General features: G+C 52.9%; 2 protein-coding genes across 7 annotated transcripts; both read right to left on the bottom strand.

Moving 5' to 3' along the window:
• Window positions 1-2084: 2084 nt before the first annotated feature.
• Window positions 2085-8567, bottom strand: MBD3 (methyl-CpG binding domain protein 3). 5 transcript variants are annotated; one of them, XM_080935471.1, is made up of 7 exons: window positions 8187-8567; window positions 4788-4947; window positions 4428-4649; window positions 3970-4060; window positions 3381-3558; window positions 2624-2790; window positions 2085-2533 (listed from the first exon to the last, which is right to left on the bottom strand). In XM_080935471.1, the coding sequence occupies exons 1-7, from the start codon at window positions 8294-8296 to the stop codon at window positions 2343-2345; spliced, it is 1119 nt and encodes a 372-aa protein (XP_080791597.1). In that variant the 5' UTR covers window positions 8297-8567; the 3' UTR covers window positions 2085-2342. The 5 variants fall into 5 exon arrangements, with proteins under 5 accessions (XP_080791597.1, XP_080791599.1, XP_080791598.1 ...); XM_080935473.1 differs by having other exon boundaries at window positions 8283-8565; XM_080935472.1 differs by having other exon boundaries at window positions 4428-4565; window positions 8187-8564.
• A 3228-nt stretch (window positions 8568-11795) lies between these two features.
• UQCR11 (ubiquinol-cytochrome c reductase, complex III subunit XI) lies at window positions 11796-16045 on the bottom strand. 2 transcript variants are annotated; one of them, XM_080935514.1, is made up of 3 exons: window positions 15907-16045; window positions 13067-13212; window positions 11796-11938 (listed from the first exon to the last, which is right to left on the bottom strand). In XM_080935514.1, the coding sequence occupies exons 1-2, from the start codon at window positions 15954-15956 to the stop codon at window positions 13092-13094; spliced, it is 171 nt and encodes a 56-aa protein (XP_080791640.1). In that variant the 5' UTR covers window positions 15957-16045; the 3' UTR covers window positions 11796-11938; window positions 13067-13091. The 2 variants fall into 2 exon arrangements, with proteins under 2 accessions (XP_080791640.1, XP_080791641.1); XM_080935515.1 differs by having other exon boundaries at window positions 11796-11934.
• Between the last annotated feature and the right edge of the window lie 2788 nt (window positions 16046-18833).

Raw genomic sequence — 18833 nt, 5'->3', positions numbered from 1 at the left:
CTACCAGCCTTTGAGCAAAGGGTAAACTGAGTGTACTGAGTGTCTCATACCTTCAGTCCTAGCACACAGGAGGCAGAGGCAGGCTGGTCTCTGTGAGTTTGAGGCCAGCCTGGTTTATACAGAGGGGGATTTGTGTGTTTTGATCTTGTATAAAATAGCAACATCTCACCCAGCATTCACGGGTTCCAGCCACAGCATAACATACAGGGGCTGGACTGGTTCAAACCTGTTACCCCAGCACTGAGGCAGAAAGGTCAGTGTAGGAGGGATTCAGGTGAGGCTGTTGGAGGCATTTCTCTGGAGGAGCCTTCGAGGTGAGGCTTATGTCACATTCCCGTATTTGTAAAATCCTGCTCTAAGGTAACTGGAAAATGACATCACCTGTGTCCTCTGACAATCGCATGCATGCATATGTGTACTTGCTTGCCAACACACAGACATCATGAACAACATACAAACAAGCCAATAAAATAAATATGAAATAAACTTAACATTTCAAGGAATGTGATGTGTCTCAGCCGTTTAGTGCATCCCAGCAGGCACGTGGGCCTAAATTCATCCGAATCTCTAAACAAAGAAATAACTGTGGGGAAGACATGATTCGGTGATGACAGTTCTGGATGCTCTAAGACTCAGGTTCACTTCCCAGCACCCACCTGGTGGCTCACAACTGTCTTTAACTCCAGTCCTAGGGTTCTGACCCCTTCTGGCTTGTATGTATGGCTCACACTTGGTCCACAGACTGAAACAAAACAGCTGTCCACCTACAGTACGTGGAAGCACAGGAGAGCACTTGCTTTCAAGCCTCAGACCTTTACTTAGATGCTGTGGAGCTAAATGTGTGAACAGCTAGAGATGAGGGAGTCTGCAGCCACTTTATGGAAGATGGCCGTGGGTCACCTTGCTGAAGCCAGCCTTGGCACTACAAACTTTCCTTAAAACCAAGTTTGAAGAGTCCTTGATTCATGTGTAAGTGACTGCTGCAATCCGTGTTGAGGGCCTCTCGATGGGGAGCACAGTGGTCTGGGTTCCACCCCCAGCACCAAAATCACGAGCCTCTTTCATATAGTTCCAGAAAATTCTATCATCCCAAAGGATGCCCTGTTCTCACCGGTCCTGCTTTCTCCAGGTCTTCAATTTCCTGTTACAGACTCCGACTGAGCTAGTGTGTCTGGGTCTCTCTGGCATGATGTCCTGGCTGTGGCATATCAGACTCTTGCTTTCCTGCTCATGGCCTGGCAAGATTCTGACCACATCCAGGTAAGCTTTACCAGCTAGATAGAAACATGCCCAGGGAATGGGGCCACAGGACAGTAGGCGGGGCTGCAGGGTAACATGTGACAGGAGACTTTACAAAGATGAACATCTCTGTCTCTGGAGAGAGCTAGGTGACCTTGCCCCACATCATCACCTGACTCAGAATTCCTTAATTGGCATGTTGTAAATTAGGGAAAGAGGCTCAGAACCAGGGAGCTATCACTGTCTGTGTAGAACCCACGGCAGGGTGCCCCACCAGGCCCACTGGGCCCCACTGACTAAAGAGCCTGGCTGTGGGTTGCTTATGTGGAAAGTCCTGTTGGGGAGGATCTGGTCCTGCCTGAAGGCTACGCTGGGTGGTCCAGGGACAGAGAACAAGGATGGGTGTTCCTTCTGTAGTGGCATCTCAGACCTGTGTGCCTGTAACGGGTGGAGCCCCCTGTATGACTTAGCTTCCAGCCCACAGATGCTGGGATAAACGTGAACTCTGGGGTAGTACAGTTCACTATGGTTGCTCCTATTGAAAACCCAAAGCCACAGACAGGACTGGTACCTCCAGTGCCGGAGGCCGGGGAACAAGACCCTGACTTGAGGTAGGGTGGCCAGGCTCGCCCACTGGGCTCTATGGGGGCTCCGCAGCAGCACTGGGGCTAGTTTAAGGAGACACCCCAGCTCACCTGTCAGCTTCTTGGAGGCCAAAACTGCTCTCCCTAAGTTGGAGCCTGTGTACCTGCCACACAGGGACACTGAGGCTCAGAGCAGGTAGTTCCCACCATCAAGGGCAGCAGCACCCTCAGAACTGTAGCACACAGTGACAAGTCAGAGGCTCAGAAGTTCCTATCATCAGTTTATTGAAGGAAAGTAACTTCCTGGTTGGCTGCTGGCCCTAGCGTCGGGAAGCTGGGCAACCCTGTGGGCAGCAGCAGTCCAGAGCCTGGCCCATAACAGTCTCAGGGACACTGCAAGGTAGGCATAGCCAGGTGTTTCCAGAAACTTCCTCCAACACCCAGCAAGGCTCACAGCTCCTTGGTGCCAACCAGGGCCTTGTCCTGTTAAGGTAAGGACAGGAAGGTGACCACTGCTCTTCAGCTTTCAGTGTGAAGCTTCCTGCCAGGCAGCACAGGGACGAGTTCAAGGTCCTCAGGGGCTCCCTGCACTGAGACCTGGGAGGAGGAGGCCTTGGGAAGAAGATGGAAGCCTGCCTCCTGCTGGCCTGGCCTCCACTGAGTCCAGGCAAGGCTGAAGGGAGTCTGCAGCCCAGACGTGGGCACGGCATCTGTAAAGAGGGTGAAGGGAAGTTGTCAGCAGCCTGACTGGGGGGAGACTGCCCCCCACCACCCTGGCCTGCGGCACCTGTGCTACACACGCTCTGGCTCAGGCTCTTCATCCTCCTCCTCCTCTTCCTCCTCAGGGCAGGCCTTGTCCAGTGGTGCTTCCCCGTCACGGGCCAGCTCCTCCACATGTGCCAGCATGTCGGCCATCAGCGCCTCCTCCAGGCGCTTGCGCACCTGCTGTACCAGCTCCTCCTGCTTCCTAGGAACACACACTCTGACAGGGCACACAGGCTTGGGGACCTTGAGGGACCACCTCAAGGCTGCAGGAGCACACAGGGACCAGTTCACAGGCATGCCATTACAGCCCTTTCAGAAACTCCATACAGCTTCTTCATCACCTTGGGTGACCACGGGTCTCCTGACATTTGGACTTTTTACACGCAGGGTACGCTGAAGCCAGGGCCAAACTAGCTACGGGCCCGTATCACACATAGCAAGGAAATCCATGGGCCTTGAACCTAATTCTAGGTCCTGTTCTTGCCCCCATCTGGCCTGATCACCAAGTCTGACACAAGAAACCCGTTGGCTAGCCCTCCTGAGGACTGCCCCTCATTCAGTTCAGCCCTGCCCTGCGCCCGTGTTTGGTTCTCCCAGGCTGTGGCAGCCATGCTTCCTCACTGTTCTCCCCCAACCCCCACCCCCACAGCACTCTAAGAGCCAGTCCGGCCATCTACACTGCCTTCATTTACACATTCCCGAGGAGCCTAGTAGACAGCAGGCCCTGCATTCTGGTGGTGGTGACTGTGAAGATATTGGGGGTGGGGGCATAGTGCTGTGGGGGACAATTACCTGATGTCATCATCTGTTACCATGAAGGCTTTGCACAGTGGCTGTGCCGTGTTCAGCCACACACCAGGGTTCTTCTCCACAGCTGCAGAGAGCTGGCCTGTGATGGGAAGGGTGCTGGTGTGCAGCGCGCTGGCAATGGCCGAGAGCAGCGTCTCATCTGTGCAGCCGGGGCCCACTCCTGCGGAAGGAGAGCGTGTGCTGGGTCAGAGGCTCTGGGCCTAGGGCTCCACCCAGAAGTTATGACCCCATCCAGAGACCCAGCCTGTGCCTGGCATGGTGCACAAGCCTGTAACCATGGAGACAACTAGTGTGAGAGCACTCACTACTGCCATTACATCTTACTCCAGGCCTGCGAGTGCTTTCCAGACCAGACCAGAGCTCACACTGCTTGTAACTCCATTTGCAGGTACCAGTTACCCACTGGCCTCCATGGGCACCTGCATGCACAGGGTAAAAATAAACTCACACTGGTGCACTGCAGTGACTCTCTCTCCCTCTCCCTCCCCCCCCCTTCTCTCCAGAGGCCTCCGTCAGGGTATCCACCCACTTCATCAAATCCAGAGGGCAGTAACCACCCACCCCTGCTCACCCTGTAGGCCTTTGGGCAAGTCCATGGTTCTGACCAGTTCCTCTGCAATGTCAAAGGCACTCAATCCACTCAGCTTCTTCTCCCAGAAAAGCTTTAGGGTAGAAGTGCAAGGTCACCAGAAGTGGAAGTAGGTGTGCAGGTGTGGCCCTACTGCTACGACCCCTCCCAGCTAGCAATAGCCTCCAGGGGTCCAGAGGATGTTTACAAATGGTCAGAAAAACACAAAAGAAGCTAGGCTTTGTTATGTTAATTAAAAAGCCAAGGTTAAAATCTGCAATTCATGACCTCTGGGACCACTGGAGTGCAGGTTCCTGGTCTTTCACAAGAGAACAAACTGGGATACAAGAAGCTTCAGGGCAACACTGGCCTTGGTCGTGCAAGGCACTACTCTCTGCCACCCTAAGAGTGAGCTTTAGTATGAAGATAAGGCCTGACACTGGTAACTGCCGGGGGCTCACCTGCCTCGGCTGGTCCACGGCCTTCTGCGGGTCGCTCTTGACCTTATTGCTGGGGTGGTTGGTGATCTTAGTCACTGGTTGCTTGAAGATGGACGCAGTCTGCCGTACAGGCAGCGCAGTGTTCAGGTCAGGCTTGCCCTGGGGGGAGAAGACTCTGCAGCGGGCCGCTCCGACCGGGGTCCATGGAGGGTTGGAGGGGCCAGGGAGGTGCTTAGCCAGAGCCTGAATGGTGGCGGGTGGGCGATCAGGCAGGGCGATCTCCCACCCACCGAACCAAACGTGCGCCATGCTGAGATACTGACTCGATGGCGATGGAAGCTAACCCAGAGGGCCCGCCCCCACCCTGACGTCACCCCTCACCTTGATCTGGTTGGAGGAATCATAGCGCACGCGCTGGCGGCTCTTATTCATCTTGTTCATTAGCATCTTTCCCGTGCGGAAATCGAAGGTGCTGAGGTCCATGGAGCCGCCCAGGTACCGTGCTAGCTGCGGCTTGCTGCGAAACTTCTTCCCGCTGGGGCTGCGGGCGGGAGGCTGGTCAGCCTGAGCAGGAGCCATCCCTACCCACCACCCTTGCAAAGGAGTGATCTCCACGCCTGTTTTCACCAGGTCATAAGGAAGGCAATTGGAAGAACAGCCCTAAAAAGCTAAGCCTTAGGGTATGGATGGTCACAGTTCATCTGGGAAGCCTAGAGTAGGCCCTAAGAGGGATTTGGGACTGCACCCCTCTGCTGCCTGGGTCAGAAACCAGCCCTTGCTTTCCAGGGAACACCTATCTATAGGGCTACAGGGTTGCATCTATCTATTTTGGGGGACAGACACTTCTCATGTTAACTCAGACTGGTATCCAAACTCAACTAGCCGAGAATTCATATTCTTCAAGCTCCTAAGCGGCTATTGTCTAGTCAAGGGTTGCCAGAAGGCTTCAGGGCTGCCAAACAGGCACTTAGACAAAGTGAGCCCCACCCTTTTGTGACTAGAGACAGCGCCTCCAGTACTTCAGGCTAGCCTTCAGCTTGTCATATAGTCAATGCAGTTGTCAATTCAATTGTGGGAAGGCAGGTTCTGCTTACAGGCTACCTTGAGTCTCATGAGCCCATGCATGTGAAATGGCATAGGTTTGACAACCCCTCAAGCAGTTCCAGCCAAATTCCAGGCCATCTGGAAACTGGATCACATAAGAGCCTATGCTGAACCAAGGTCAGACCCAAAGGTCCCAGGTGGACAGTAAGAACTTCTGTCCTGGGGTGGAGTATTGCTCAACCATGAAAAGGAGCAAGGCTCTGACATACTAAGTCAAGAGGCCTTGAGGTCATCGTATGTGGGAGCTCCACGGATAGGGAATATTCCAGAACAAGAAGTAGATTTGTAGGGGCTGGAGTGAGACGTTACGGGATTAGTGGTATAGTTGCAGAATCTTTTTGACCACAGGCTAGGTGTGGCCAGTGGTGAGCATTAGCACTGGCCCAGGGGCTGTTACCTGATGCCTCACTCTTAACAGTTACTACTTACAGTGAGAGTGGTGTTTCCTGATAGGACTGTCCTGCCCAAACCAGATCATGCCCCAGGCACACATAGTGTGCCCTCAGTTCCCCAATGTGAGGACCACATAGAAAACAGCTGGCCAAAGGCTTGGGGTATTGCTGGTGCAGCCCAGAAGGCTGCTGTCTGCTCTCCTGAACAACTGAGGTGGGACACTAGATGACACGTGCCCGTACTGCCTGCCAGGGCCTGGCGTCCCTAAAGCACTGGGCTGGCCCTGAGCTCACATGCTGTCCCAGGCTGCAGACCCCAGCAGGACATATGACTGGAATTGGCAGCTAGGGAGAGAGCATGGGGCAGTGCCTGCAAAGGACACCCTCCCCCCAATCCAGACAAGGTCTCTTGTTAACCAGGCTGGTCTCAAACTGTAGCAGAGTCAGACTGGACTCCTGCTCATCCCACCCCTTCTGAATGCTGTGACGGCAGACACATGAGTGCCAGGCAAGTGCTATAGTCACTGGGCCTCACACCCTTCCCCCTGTAAAATCCCTCCACTTCCTGATGAATGAATCTGGCATGAAGGTTGATCATCCTAACAAACAGGATTAATTTTAAAATAACACAACAAAATAGGCAGGCGGCACATGCCTCTCACACAGCTAAAGCTGAGGGAGGAGGAGCCACAAGTTCCACACCAGCGTGGGCTATACAGCAAGACCCTCAAAAGGTAAAACCAACCGAAGCCACAGCTGTTGGCTGCTGGGGACAGCACTTCTGATGTGCTGTGTGGCAAGCTCTGCAGGTCTGCACACAGCAGTGTGCCCCCAACAGCCTACTGAGTGGGGCAGCTGAAGCTTGTACTCATTAGGGGACAGACCCACAGTATGCCTGGGGCAGGGCTCCCCAGGTGACACCCTAGCTCTCTAGCCCTGAGCAGTTCAGGGTGAGGAAGAGGCTGTCTGCACAGATGTTGAGCTAATAGCTAGTCTGGGAACAAGATGGCTTTGTCTCAGCTCTCAAGAGGTGTTGGCCCCATTGCCTGGGTCACTGTCCCCACCAGCCACGAGGTATTTCTTACTACTTTGTATCCTAGAGCAGTGGCAGCAAACCCAGAGGAATTGTCCCAGCAAAGCTGGGATCGTGGCCTAAAGACTACAGAGGAGAGAATCCTGGGGTTACATGCTTTAAAAAGTGCTAGTAAGGGTGGGCAAGTTAGAGAGGAAGGCGCAATTTACATATAGCCTTGTGGGAAAATCTACTGCAGATCTATTAGAATCAACAACCCCATCCCTCTTTGCTGCCTGAAGGGAACGTGAGTTTGTCCTGGCTTCCAAACTTCAACTCACAATGCACCGGCCAATCAATGCAATGAAAGAGGCAACTACAATCAGCTCAGAAAGCAGATGTTCCATGCCATAGGACACCGGCTGAGGCTGGCTAGGCATGCATGCGGTCCGGGAATCCCCACCATGGGGGTTGCTGGGGAAAACGAACAGCAGGTGTGTGTTGCTTGGCTACAATTCAGACAGCTCTCATTAGCCCGATTAAAGGGTTGCAAGCCAGCCTGGTCTATGTAGACCACAACCTAGACAATGCCTCAAAAAGAAAAGAAAAAAAAAACAGCAACAAAGAAAGTCTCGCACACAAAAACCCCATTCACAGAAGTCGCTGTGATGTCACTTCTAGGAGCCATGGCTCAAGAAGAGCAAGGGCTTCGGGAAAGGCATAAAAATGGAGGAAATTTAGGAGAACAAGCCAAACCCAAAATTATGCAGGTGAAGGGATCAGGCAACCTGGGGCAGTGCCCCTTGATTCCCGAACCAACGGTAAGATCCCCGCGAGTATCAAAGGGTCAGTCCAGCCCTCTCCCACCCCTGCTTCCCAGCGGCGTCTGGCCAAGGCCGGGCGCCCCTTGCCCGGCGCGCGTGGTCCCCGATTCCGTAGAGGACAAAAGCTCGCGCCACAGGCGGGCGATAAGCCACGAGGCTGCATCTGCAGGCGGTGCGCAAGCGTTGTGGGTTAGCGAGAACCCGGCGCCACGCACGCGCACTGAGTGGCTCGGATAAGCAGTAGGCAAGGCGCTGGGTCCAACGCACGCGCACTGGGCATCACGCCGAGACCGGCGCGTGCGCACTGACCACAGCTGGCACGCAGGACGCACGCTCGTACGCACGTCGCTTGGCCCAGACCGCGGCCCGCAGTAGGGGCGCCCAGGCCGCCGCAGAGGCCGCTGGGAGGCGCCCGTTGGGGCCCTGCGCGGCCGGCGCGCTCATTCACCTATAGTAAAAGACATCCCTGTGGCCGGCCGACAGCCCCGACCTCCTGGGCACTTCTTCCCTTTCCCAGCCCTGCGGGAGAGCCGGGCACTCCCACCTCTTCCGCTCCATTGCGCCCCGGCTCTCCGCCCGCCTTCGGGCCTGCCGCCGCTGATGCCGCCGATGCCGCCGCCGCTTCTGCAAGTCGCGACCCCCAGGCTCGTCGCCGGCTCGATTCCCTCCGCTGCCACCACCGCTCGCCGCGGCTGTTCCGTCCCGCGGGCCTCCGCCCTCCGCCCCCAGCCGGGCGCGCGCCGGCTTTGCCACCCGCTCGGCCCCCTCCCCGTGCTTCACAGCCCCCGCTAGGGGGGCCGCTCCGCCCACCCGCCCGCGCGTGGAGCTCGTCTGCGCAGGCGCGGAGTCGGCCCCGCCCCTCCTCACCGGCGAGACCTGTCTGACTGCGGTCCAGACTCTCTGCGCAGCCGCAGCCTTGATTCAGCCTCCACTGGCTTGCAAGACCCGCCCCACGGCGGTGAGGCCAATCAGATCACTTCGGCTTCTCGCTCACAAAAAAAAAAAAAAAAAAAAAAAAAAAAAAAAAGCAGGGGCTATGCCCCGCCTCGTGAGCCCTACTCCGGTTCAATGGCAGGGTATGCCCACAGTTATTGAGACCAATCAGAGCGCTCAGGACCTGTTTCTGATATAGAGGCAGCCAATCAGCGTGGCTGAAGCGGGACAGCTATTGCGCTTGCGCTTTAGACTACGGAAGCAAATTTCATGTTGCACTTGGTCTGTACTAAGTTGGATCTGGCTTCTTCATCCTGGGGTCGAGCTCGGCTGCACCTGCGCAGTATGCGTTTGACAAGGACCCGCCTGGGCATTGTGAAAAAGACCTAGCCTTCGACCCAATCCTGCTTACCTCTGCGTCTCGTGTAACTCAGGCTGGCCTCTAATTCATGGTTGTTCCAGCCTCAACACTACTGTGATGACTGACGTGCACCACCACTCCCGGCTTCACCCAAAACTATTTAAGAAGTTTGTTCTTTGCAGCAATACTGAGAATAGAAAGGAGAACCTTACACGTGGTAGGCAGGCTTTTGCCGTTAGGCTGCACCCCAGCCTGTGTATGATGGCTCCTACAACGGAAGCTATTCCTGATCAAATGGCCACACAGCAATATCCTAAAAGCAGGCCAGGAATCTCAGCACTGAATGATGGAGGAAGGAGGATCAATCAGTTCAAGACCAGCCTGGAATTTACTAGATCTAGCATCTGAAAGAATAAAAAATATCATGGTATCAGCGTTTCTCAGTGTATGGGGTCACTCTTGTCCACCGCAGCTGTGAGGGCGGAGCTGGGGGCGGGGATCCACTTACTATTGCTTGGTACTGCGGGCTGCTTTACTCCTTAGGCCCAGCCATACCTCCCCAGAGAAATGCGTGAAGGAGAACAACCTTGCCCAAACTCTTTGAAAAGGGACCCTCACTGACAAGGAGACATCAAAGGCTCATCAGGTGAAATGGAAACACATTTAAAGATCTTTGTGTTGCCTTGGAATCTCGGAACTGTATTTTATAAGCTAGGGTCTGGGTCCCCAGATCGGGAGATGAGATTAGAGTGAGACAGCACAGTTCCTTTCCCTTCAACTAGTAAGCTGCAGTACTTCTTTATGGAGCTGACCCAGGCCAGGATTTGTGTTCTATTGGCCTTGATCTCACCGGGATCTTCCTGCCCCTGCTTCCCAGATTCTGGGATTCAAGGCAGACACACCACACCCCACTTGGGATGTTACACAGATTTCTGCACGTGGGAATGGCAGCAGAAAGTTGACACTGGGGTTTTCTTCAATCTCTTTACCTTTGAATTTTAAAAGTTTATGCCTCTCACCACCCAGAGCCGTCTAATTTCCCCAGACAGGGTCTCTCATCCTGTAGCTTACTGCTTCGTCTAGGCTGGCCAGGAAGGGAGGTCTCAGGACAGCAAACTTTAAGGGAGTTTATGTTCTCATGCTTGTTTGCCAAGCGAGTTACTGAACTATCTTCCTTCCTCCATTTTTTAAAAAAACTAAGGGGTCTTAAGTATTCTCAACCTTGCTATGTAGCTGGGCTGGAACTTAGGAGGTTCTGGGGATGGTCCCAGAGCCTTGTACAACTTCCCTAAACTACAGTCTTACTGTGTGAACAGGTCAGAGTCTGAGCTCAGGTATGGAGCGGTAGTGGTTTGAATATGCTTGGCCCAAGGAGAGGCACGGTTAGGAGTGTGGTCTGGTCGGAGAGAGTGTCACTGTAGGGGTGGGCTTTGAGACACCTTCACCTAGCTGTCTGGAAGTCGATATTCTGCTAGCAGCCTTCAGATGAAGATGTAGAACTCTTAGCTCCTCTGCACCATGCCTGCCTGGACGCTGCTGTGTTCCCACCTTGATGATAATGGACTGAACCTCAGAACCTGTAATTGAGCCTCAATTAAATGTTGTCCTTTGGAGAGTTGCCTTGGCTACTGTGTCTGCTCACGGCAGTGAACCCTGACAGGACAGATGGCAAGAGCTGTACTCCCAGACCTGTGGTGCCTCAGGCTGTCTCACTCCTGACCCTGCCTCAGCCTTTCCAGTGGGGGTGACAGGGCTGCCACTCTCAAGTCAGAGCTTCACTCACTAAATGGCTCTTGCCAGCCTTAACTTCTAATTCTCCCAGGTCAGCATCCTGAGGAGCTGATTGCACCACCAGGCCTAGACTTGTTTTTGTTTTTTCTTGTAAAGATTTGTGTTTATGAGTATTTAGTTTACATGTCTGTGGGCCCATCATATGTGCCTGATGCCCGAGAAGGCTGGAAGAGGGTGTGGGATTCCCTGGGACTGACTGGAGACACTATGTAGGCACCGAGACTTGAACCTGGGTCCTTGAAGAACAAGAGCTCAGAACCTGAGATTTCTTTAACCTCTTCTGTGTTGTTGTTGTTTTGAGACCAGGCCTTAAGTAACCTAGGATGGCCTCTCCAGACATCAGAGGATGACCTGGAGCTCTCGGAACTCTTGACTTGGCGTCCAGAGTGCTGGGAAAACAAGGGCCACCGTTGTCTCAAGAGGTCACACAAGCCACGTTGGCTAGACTCCGGTACCAGCTTAGGATGCACTTGCTGTCCATGCCGGGATGGTGACAGCAGTTTTACCAAAGGAATGTGGCTGTGGCTCATCTGGCACAGTTCTCACCGAGCACACAGGAAGCCCCAGGGCCATCCTCGGCTCCACAAACACCAGGCATGGGAGTGCATAGCTGCTGCCCTAGCACTTGGAAGACAGGGGCAGGAGGATGAGAAGTTTAAGGTCAGACTTAGCTATCTACAGAGTTTGAGCCAGCCTGGGCTATATAAGATCTTGTCTTAGAAACAAACAAAGCCAGGAATGAAGAAGCCCTGCTCTAGCTGGGTATGGTTGCTATAGCAGCCCTGAGCTGAATACTAATTTAAAAGCATTAAAGCTGCAGAGAACAAAATGTGCAGTCTCTACCCACAAAATGCTTCAGTGTAATAAGGATTTCTGTTTGCCATTAAAGACTCTCCCAGATGTGCAAATGTTGGGAGCTAAAGGATCCTTGTGCTGCGAAAGCCTCAAGGAAGACGAGGAGGGAGCCAGGCGTCCGACGTGTAATAACAAGGTTTAATGCTGCACCGTTAAGACAGCCCCAGTGTCCGTCAATGCAGGAGCTCCCCGGAGCGGTGCAGACTTCCTCCGTGTCCTCCACAGGACTAAGCTGTTTCTGAGACCTTGGCGCGTGCTACCTGGGGGAGGGGACAAATGGTGAGCCAAGCACACTCAGAGCCAGCTTAGGCAGCCCAGGGCCTCTGATTCTATGAGTGACCCTAACAGAGGCTCCTGTGGCACCTCTCAAGGCCCATGTCTAGAAGATGGAATGAGAGGCTTGCGACAGCAGTTGGTAGGCGAAAAATGAGTTTCGTTCCCCAACAGACATGCAACAAGCCAGTCTAGCCAATTCCCGAGCTCAGGTTCAGCAAGAGACCTGTAGGGATGGGTCTGGAGAGGTTCCGTTCCCAGCAACCACACCCAGCAGCTCACAATCACCAGTGAATTCACGTCTCATGTCCCCCTGTGGCCTCTGTGCACTGCAGGTACCCCCCCAACACACACACACACACACACACACGCTAAAGAGACAGCCAGTAAGAGCCTGCTGTGAAAAGACCAGGAACTGAGTTCAAATCTCTAGTATCACATAAAAGCCAAGAAGGTTTATAAATACCTATAGTCCCAGCACACCGGGGACAAGGTGGCAAGAGACAGGCAGACCCTGGGAAGGTGCTGGTAGCCAGAACCAAGACAAAGTGGAAAACTTCTGGTTCAGTGAGAGACCTTGTTTCAAGGCAATAGTAGAGACAGGTAGAGGAAGGCTCCCCACCTTGGTCTCTAGCCTCCATACTTAAGCATGCGCATACATACTCTCTCTCTCTCTCTCTCTCTCTCTCTCTCTCTCTCTCTCTCTCACACACACACACACACACACACACACACACACACACACGTTGGGTGGTCTAAATAGGACTGTATTCGGGGCAACAATGCTACCACCATGAGCAAAATACTCAGCTTTGTGTGGTCTGATGAGGACACACAACACTGCATGCCTCAGCATGCAATGTATCCCAAGAGGCCTGTGGCAAGGGACAGTTTCATTCAACTCCCCCAACTGTACAATGGGTGTGCGCATCCTACCCAGGACCTGGACACCAGGTCTGACAATGGCTCTCCAGTACAGGCTTCATGAGCAAGGCTGCTGGCCATCTAGAATCCAGAATTCTGGGGTTGGTGGAAGTCACAGGAATCTCTGCTCAAGGTCCAGGTCACCCCAAAATCCCCCAACCCACAGTAGTCAGGCCAACACTCAGACTCACCATCGAGGCCTGTGGTGGGGAAGGCCTAATCATCCTTCTTAAACTTGCCATTGATGTAAGGCACCCAGTCCAGGATGAGCCGCCAGTCCGTGGCCCACACCAGTCCCACGGCACCCACAGTGCCCCACATGCTGGCAGTGGGGATCCTAGTAGGACAGAGTAAGGCTGTCAGACTCTGCTGGTGAATTAGCTTGTCAGTCAAGGGCCCACAGTGCTCCCTTAAACTTGTGGGGCAGGAGGTCCTACATAACCCCCACTACTACATTTGGGAGGCTGAGGCAGGAGGCTGCTTATAGTTCAAACTGAGCCTCACAGGCCAGCTTACCTCTTTAACCCCAGCACTTGAGAGGCAGAGGCAGGAGGATGTCTGCGTTCAAGATAGGCAGGACTACACAGAGAAACTCTGTCTCCAAACCACAACTACAAACAAAACAAAACCAGCCCAAGCACAGACTGAGATCCTACCTCAGAAATCAGAATGGGGTAGTCAAGCGTGGTGCTCACACCCAGCCAGCACTTGGCAAAGGCAGGCTGGTTCTCAGAGTCTGAGGGCAGCTCAGTGGGGAAACGGCCCTGCTTCCAAGCCTGTAACGACCACTGGAACCTGTGTGGTAGGGAGCCCACATTTTCAAGCTGCCGTCTGACTTCCATGCACACTGTGTGGCTGGCACTGGTGCCAACATACACATATATGACATAAAATACAACAAACACACAAACAGATGGAGGGTAGGCTGTAGCTGTTCCTTGGTGGATTACTCAGAGCTTGCCTGACATACATGAAGCCCTGGCTTCTATCATAAGCACCACATGAACCAAGTGTGGTGAGTTCAAGGCTATCTCTGGCCACACAGGGAGTTAGAAACCTGCCTGGCCTCCATGAGACCTTTATAAAAATATAAACTGGGGAGTACATGAGGCTTGGTGGAGCTGTGCCTGTGCCCCTGACTCTCTGCACAACCATTACTCACTGCCTGTAGTCTTTAGAGACCAAACTGAGTATGCAGCAAGACTATCTAGAACCTGTGATCCTCCTGCCTTAGCCTCCCAAGCTTTTGGATGACAGACATCCACAGTCATGCTGGGCATGTGACATTGCTGTAAACTCAGGACCACTTGTTACACAGCATATGTGACCAAGCTGGCACTGGCTTCTGAAGACTAGAGGTCCATGAAACCCATGTCTCAGGCCAGTGGGACTTGGGGCTGATTCATCATAAGACCTTTCCCTTTGGGGCAACAGGATCGGGCTACTGGGGGTCCAGTTCATCCACTGGTCTGTTTGGCCACGCCCAGTGAGACCATGTGGACAGTTGTAGACAGTCCACGAACTTGAACTACATAGAGATACCAGGTACTGAGCTACACTCCCAGAATCTTATTTCTTCTGTCCCCTGCCAAGATGCCCAGAGTGTCACCTCCAAGCCTCACATACAAATGGTGTCTCCCATAGGTGAGCCCTCTCCCTGGCTTCCCAGCTGGGGCACTGATACCATAAGCCTACCCAGAGGGGTCAAACATGGTACTACCGTGTTCATTAATGTACCCTACCCTGACCTAGAATTCTGAGGATGGCCATAAACTCCTGGTTCTCTTGCCTGCACCCCCAGTGCTGTGATGACTGGCATGTGGAGTTGGGGATGGAGCCTGAGACCTCAGAACTGCATGAGACAATGTAAGTGTGACTTTGGGCCTCAAGTATTAATTTAATAGCTCTCATAATATACACACTTTCTTGTTTTTGAAGTGGAGGGCTCCTGTAACCAGGGCTGGCCCTAAATCTCCCAGTTTTCTGCCTCCACTTTGTAAGCCTGCACCACCATGCCAGCAGCATGTATTGTGCTTGGGAATGAAACCCAGAGCCTTCCTTACACATGCTAGATGGCTGCTTTACCCACGGAGCCATGACTGTGGATCTGACACTCTTGGGTGACAGTCATTTAGAGGGTGGGTGCGAAGGGTGTCATTTAGTGGTGTGAGCTCAACAACAGTCTAAGGCCTGAGTCTCACCATCTGCAACTGCAAACGGCAAAAACTAAAATTAAATAAAAAATCCAAACAAAAAAAGCTGGGTGGTAGGGGCGGGAGAGATGGTTCAGTGTTTGGAAGAGCTCATTGCTCTTGCAGAAAACCCATGTCTCCAGCTCCAGGGGATGCAACACCATCTTCTGGAGACTTCCAGCACCTGTGCGTGTAGTACCTATCAGTTTTGTCTACTACACGAACACAAACCCACATATATACATATAATTGAAAATAAACTAATTTAAACAGGAGAAGATGGCTTTTCCCCCAGAAGATGCGTGTTCAATTCCCAGTACCCACATGCCTCATAACCATCTCTATCGATAGGACCTGGGGAACCGATGCCCTCTTCTCGCTTATGCGGATACTGGGCGCATATATGGTACACAGACATGCATTAAACAAAACATTCAGGTGGATGGTGGGTTCCTGCTATTTTAGCGTCCAAGAAGCGTGAGGCAGGATGATGGTTGAGAGTTCGAAACCAACTTGGGGTACAGAAACACTGCTTTTTTTTTTTTTTTTTTAAGGGCATTAAAGACTGCAAAATCAAAGCCAAAGGCCGCAAGTTGCTAGGCTCAAAGTCGGAGATCCGAATCATAGAAGCCCAGGGTACCCACCCAGAGCCGCACAGGACTACCCAAGTCAAGCTGGGGAAACTGAGGCTCGGAGCAGCTCAGACACCGACCGAAGGTGATGGCAGTATGACCTCGGATCTTCCACCTGCACTGTGTCCCCAGATACTTTGCCTGTCACAGCCTCAGTTTCTCCCAGTCCCCAGAGCACATGGGTGGAATGGCGGGCGGCCTCCTCACCAGTTTTTGGCCAGTTCCCGGTAGCGCGGGCCTAAAAACCTGCTCAGCATCGCTGCAGGGTCTCAATACTCAGGGTCACCCTGTTCCGCCGCCGTGGAGCACTGCGCATGTGCAGACTCAAAGCGCATGCGTGACGGCGACCGCACCACCTTTTCCGGTGGTGGCGCTGAAGACATTTACATCTACTTCCGGGGCGGGGAGAAAGACATTACTAGACCCACCTCTGTCCTGCTTCTGTGGCAGGACTTCTAGCCCACCGGACGCTCTGAGGCTCTGCGTCTGAGGTCACAGTTGATCCCGGCGGCAGCTCCATGCACCCTGGGACTTTTGAGTAACTAGTATTAATATAATAACGTTAATATACATTGGTATTTTTGAGATAGAAGTTTCCTATATCCAGTGCTAGCCTTGAATTCCTTACTCCTGCCTCCACCTCCTAAAGTGTAAGTCTCAGGTAGGCAGGCAGTGCTGGGCTGGACCCCAGATCCTTATACATGCTCGAGGAGCGCCCTTCCCATTGAGCCACAGCCCCACCTTTGATCGGTTTAAAACAAGTAACTTGGGGGAAAGCTCGGGTTGGACCGAACCTTTGCACGCCTTAGGGGTTGTCAGCGAGACACTAAGGGACTCTGGCCAAATGGCAAGTCCCCTCTTACCCTCCATTTGTTTGGGTCTTTCTTATGGGACACCTTGGGTCCTCTTGTTTGGCGCACAGACAAGCTCATGGTTACCCTTCCTGCTTAAGTCCCAGTTTTGCCTGATCTCCTAGAATAGATACATTGTAAGTTCTCAGCTAACCTCCTAACCACACCCCCTGACTGGCAGAAAGAAGGCGGGTATCCTCAGATACACATCCCTTGGGATGCATTTAAGCCAGTCTGTCCTTTGTTCCTTGGGCCTTACTTTTGAAGTGTGTCTAATGGTTAGTGACTGGCATATGGGTGCCTGTGGAGCTCTAGACCCCAGAGGTCTATGGATGTGAGTTCATATCCACTGATCTCAGCCAAGAACCAGACCACAGAGTTTTTACCTCAAGGGTGGGCCTTACTACTCGGTTGGGGGTTCCAGTCAATGCTCTCAGGATTGTGGAACAAGGAAGGGTTAGCCCTCAGGAGACCATATCCCCTGGTGGACACAAAAGGATGTCAGGCTGAAAAGACAGCTCAGTGGACAAAGTGTGTGTCATCTAAGCACAAGGACCACACAAAAAACCACGTGTGGTGGCCCACACTTGTAACCCCAGCACTAGGATAGCAGACACAGGATCCAAAGGCTGAGCCAGTTTGCTCAGCTCCAGGTTCAGCTAAAAGCCTGTCTCAGAGATGTGGCTAGGAGCACTGACAGCTTGTTTATGCAGTGTTTGGTTCCCAGCACCCACATGGCAGCTCCCAGCCACTTGTAACTCCATTTCTGGGAGATCTGATGTCCTCTTTTGGCATGAGAGTCTGTGCACACATGGAACAGACAAAATATCCCATACACTTAAAAAAAAAAAAAAAAAAAAAAAACCTGTGTACGGCAGCCATGTGTTTTAATGCTAGAACTTGGGAGTTTGACAGACCTGGAGCTGAGTTTGACAGCCTTGACAGTGTAGGGAGCTACAGGCCAAACACACACAGTGCCATCTTGTCTAGAAACAGCAGCAGCAACAACAAAAGAACTCAAAACAAAACAAATGCAACCCCATTAAGAGAGCTTCAGTGGCAAGGTGCCTGAGGACTTTGTAGAGAAGCAGTTACACACTTCTGTAACTAGCTCAGAGATGGAGACTGTTCTAGGGCATGCCAGGCAACCCCAACTGAGCTGTAGCCTCAGTCCATCTCCTTGGCCTTGCAGATGTGTGCATTGAGATGACCTGAGGGACCTTCTGGGACACAGGGACTCACAGCTACTTGGGCCCAGGATAGGTCAATTGTTTCTAAATATCCACAAAGCCTGAAAGTCTGGATGTGCCCGCCCTAGCCTGCCTACTCGACACTGCAGCACGGATACAGCAGGGCAGTCCTGTAGTCACTCTAGCTGTCCCTCCCACAGCTTCCAGAAGTCCAGGTCCCCAGCCAAAGCAGGGGACAGATTGTATAACAAGGTGTTATGGTTCCCAACAAAATCTCCCTCACTGGAAAGTTTTGGGGTCTTCATGGACAGCTTGTAGGAACAGAGGTCAGCATGGAGCAGGTATGAACAGTGGTGTGGTGGGTCCTGGTGGCATCCCCATTATCCTATCAAGAGACAAGGATGTCACTGGGATCTGAAACAAGGGGACAATCCTTGGGAGGGGACTCCGAGGTTAGTGTACAGATCTGAATGTAGAGGGCAGCTGTGGGTACACAGACATGTGTGACATGCTGGCACATCCTGCTCTACAGCTGGAACCAGCTCACCCAGCAGCTGGGCACACCTTGGGGGAGTCCCTGCCTGAACCCACCCTAATCCTGGGCTACACCTTGGGTGGCAGCCCACATAAGGGCATGGAAGGAGGGAGCTTCTGCTTTTTGCCTGCTTGCCCTCACTCTCGCTGGGAGGCTCATCTACCCTGCTGCAGAGGCACTCCCTCGATGGTGTTAGAACCCCATTCTTCAGGATTCCAGTGCAGACTGAAGACCAGCATTCCCTAGGAATCCCACAGGACTGGATTGGGCCTGCTGGGACAAATATGTAATTCTGGGAGATAGTTGCTGTTGAGAATACCTTGTAAGACACGTGTGGTTTGCATATGCCTGGCCCAGGGAGGGGAACTATTAGAAGGTGTGGCTTTGTTGGAGGAAGTCTCACTCTAGGGGCAGGCTTGAAGACCCTCCTCTTAGCTGCCCGAGGAGGCTGTCTGTTTCTGGCTTTCAGATGTAGAACTCTCAGCTCCTCCTGCACCATGCCTAGATGCTGTCATGCTCCTGCCTCGATGATAATGGACTGAACCTCAGAACCTGTGA

The sequence above is a fragment of the Micromys minutus genome (assembly GCF_963924665.1).
Source record: "Micromys minutus genome assembly, chromosome: 22".
Taxonomy (NCBI): domain Eukaryota; kingdom Metazoa; phylum Chordata; class Mammalia; order Rodentia; family Muridae; genus Micromys; species Micromys minutus.
The sequence above is the reverse complement of the archived record's forward strand: the minus strand, read 5'-3'. Positions and strand labels throughout refer to the sequence as shown.

What these genes read in the sequence shown, in the direction of transcription:
- MBD3 (XM_080935471.1), bottom strand. Translation starts at nt 8,296, where the DNA reads ATGGAGCGGAAGAGGTGGGAGTGCCCGGCTCTCCCGCAGGGCTGGGAA. An exon ending in ATTCCTCCAACCAGATCAAG is followed by an intron (nt 4,650 to 4,787) that starts GTGAGGGGTGAC and finishes GCCACCATTCAG; the next exon opens with GCTCTGGCTAAGCACCTCCC. An exon ending in CCGTGGACCAGCCGAGGCAG is followed by an intron (nt 4,061 to 4,427) that starts GTGAGCCCCCGG and finishes TCTACCCTAAAG; the next exon opens with CTTTTCTGGGAGAAGAAGCT.
- UQCR11 (XM_080935514.1), bottom strand. Translation starts at nt 15,956, where the DNA reads ATGCTGAGCAGGTTTTTAGGCCCGCGCTACCGGGAACTGGCCAAAAAC. An exon ending in CGGGAACTGGCCAAAAACTG is followed by an intron (nt 13,213 to 15,906) that starts GTGAGGAGGCCG and finishes CTGTCCTACTAG; the next exon opens with GATCCCCACTGCCAGCATGT.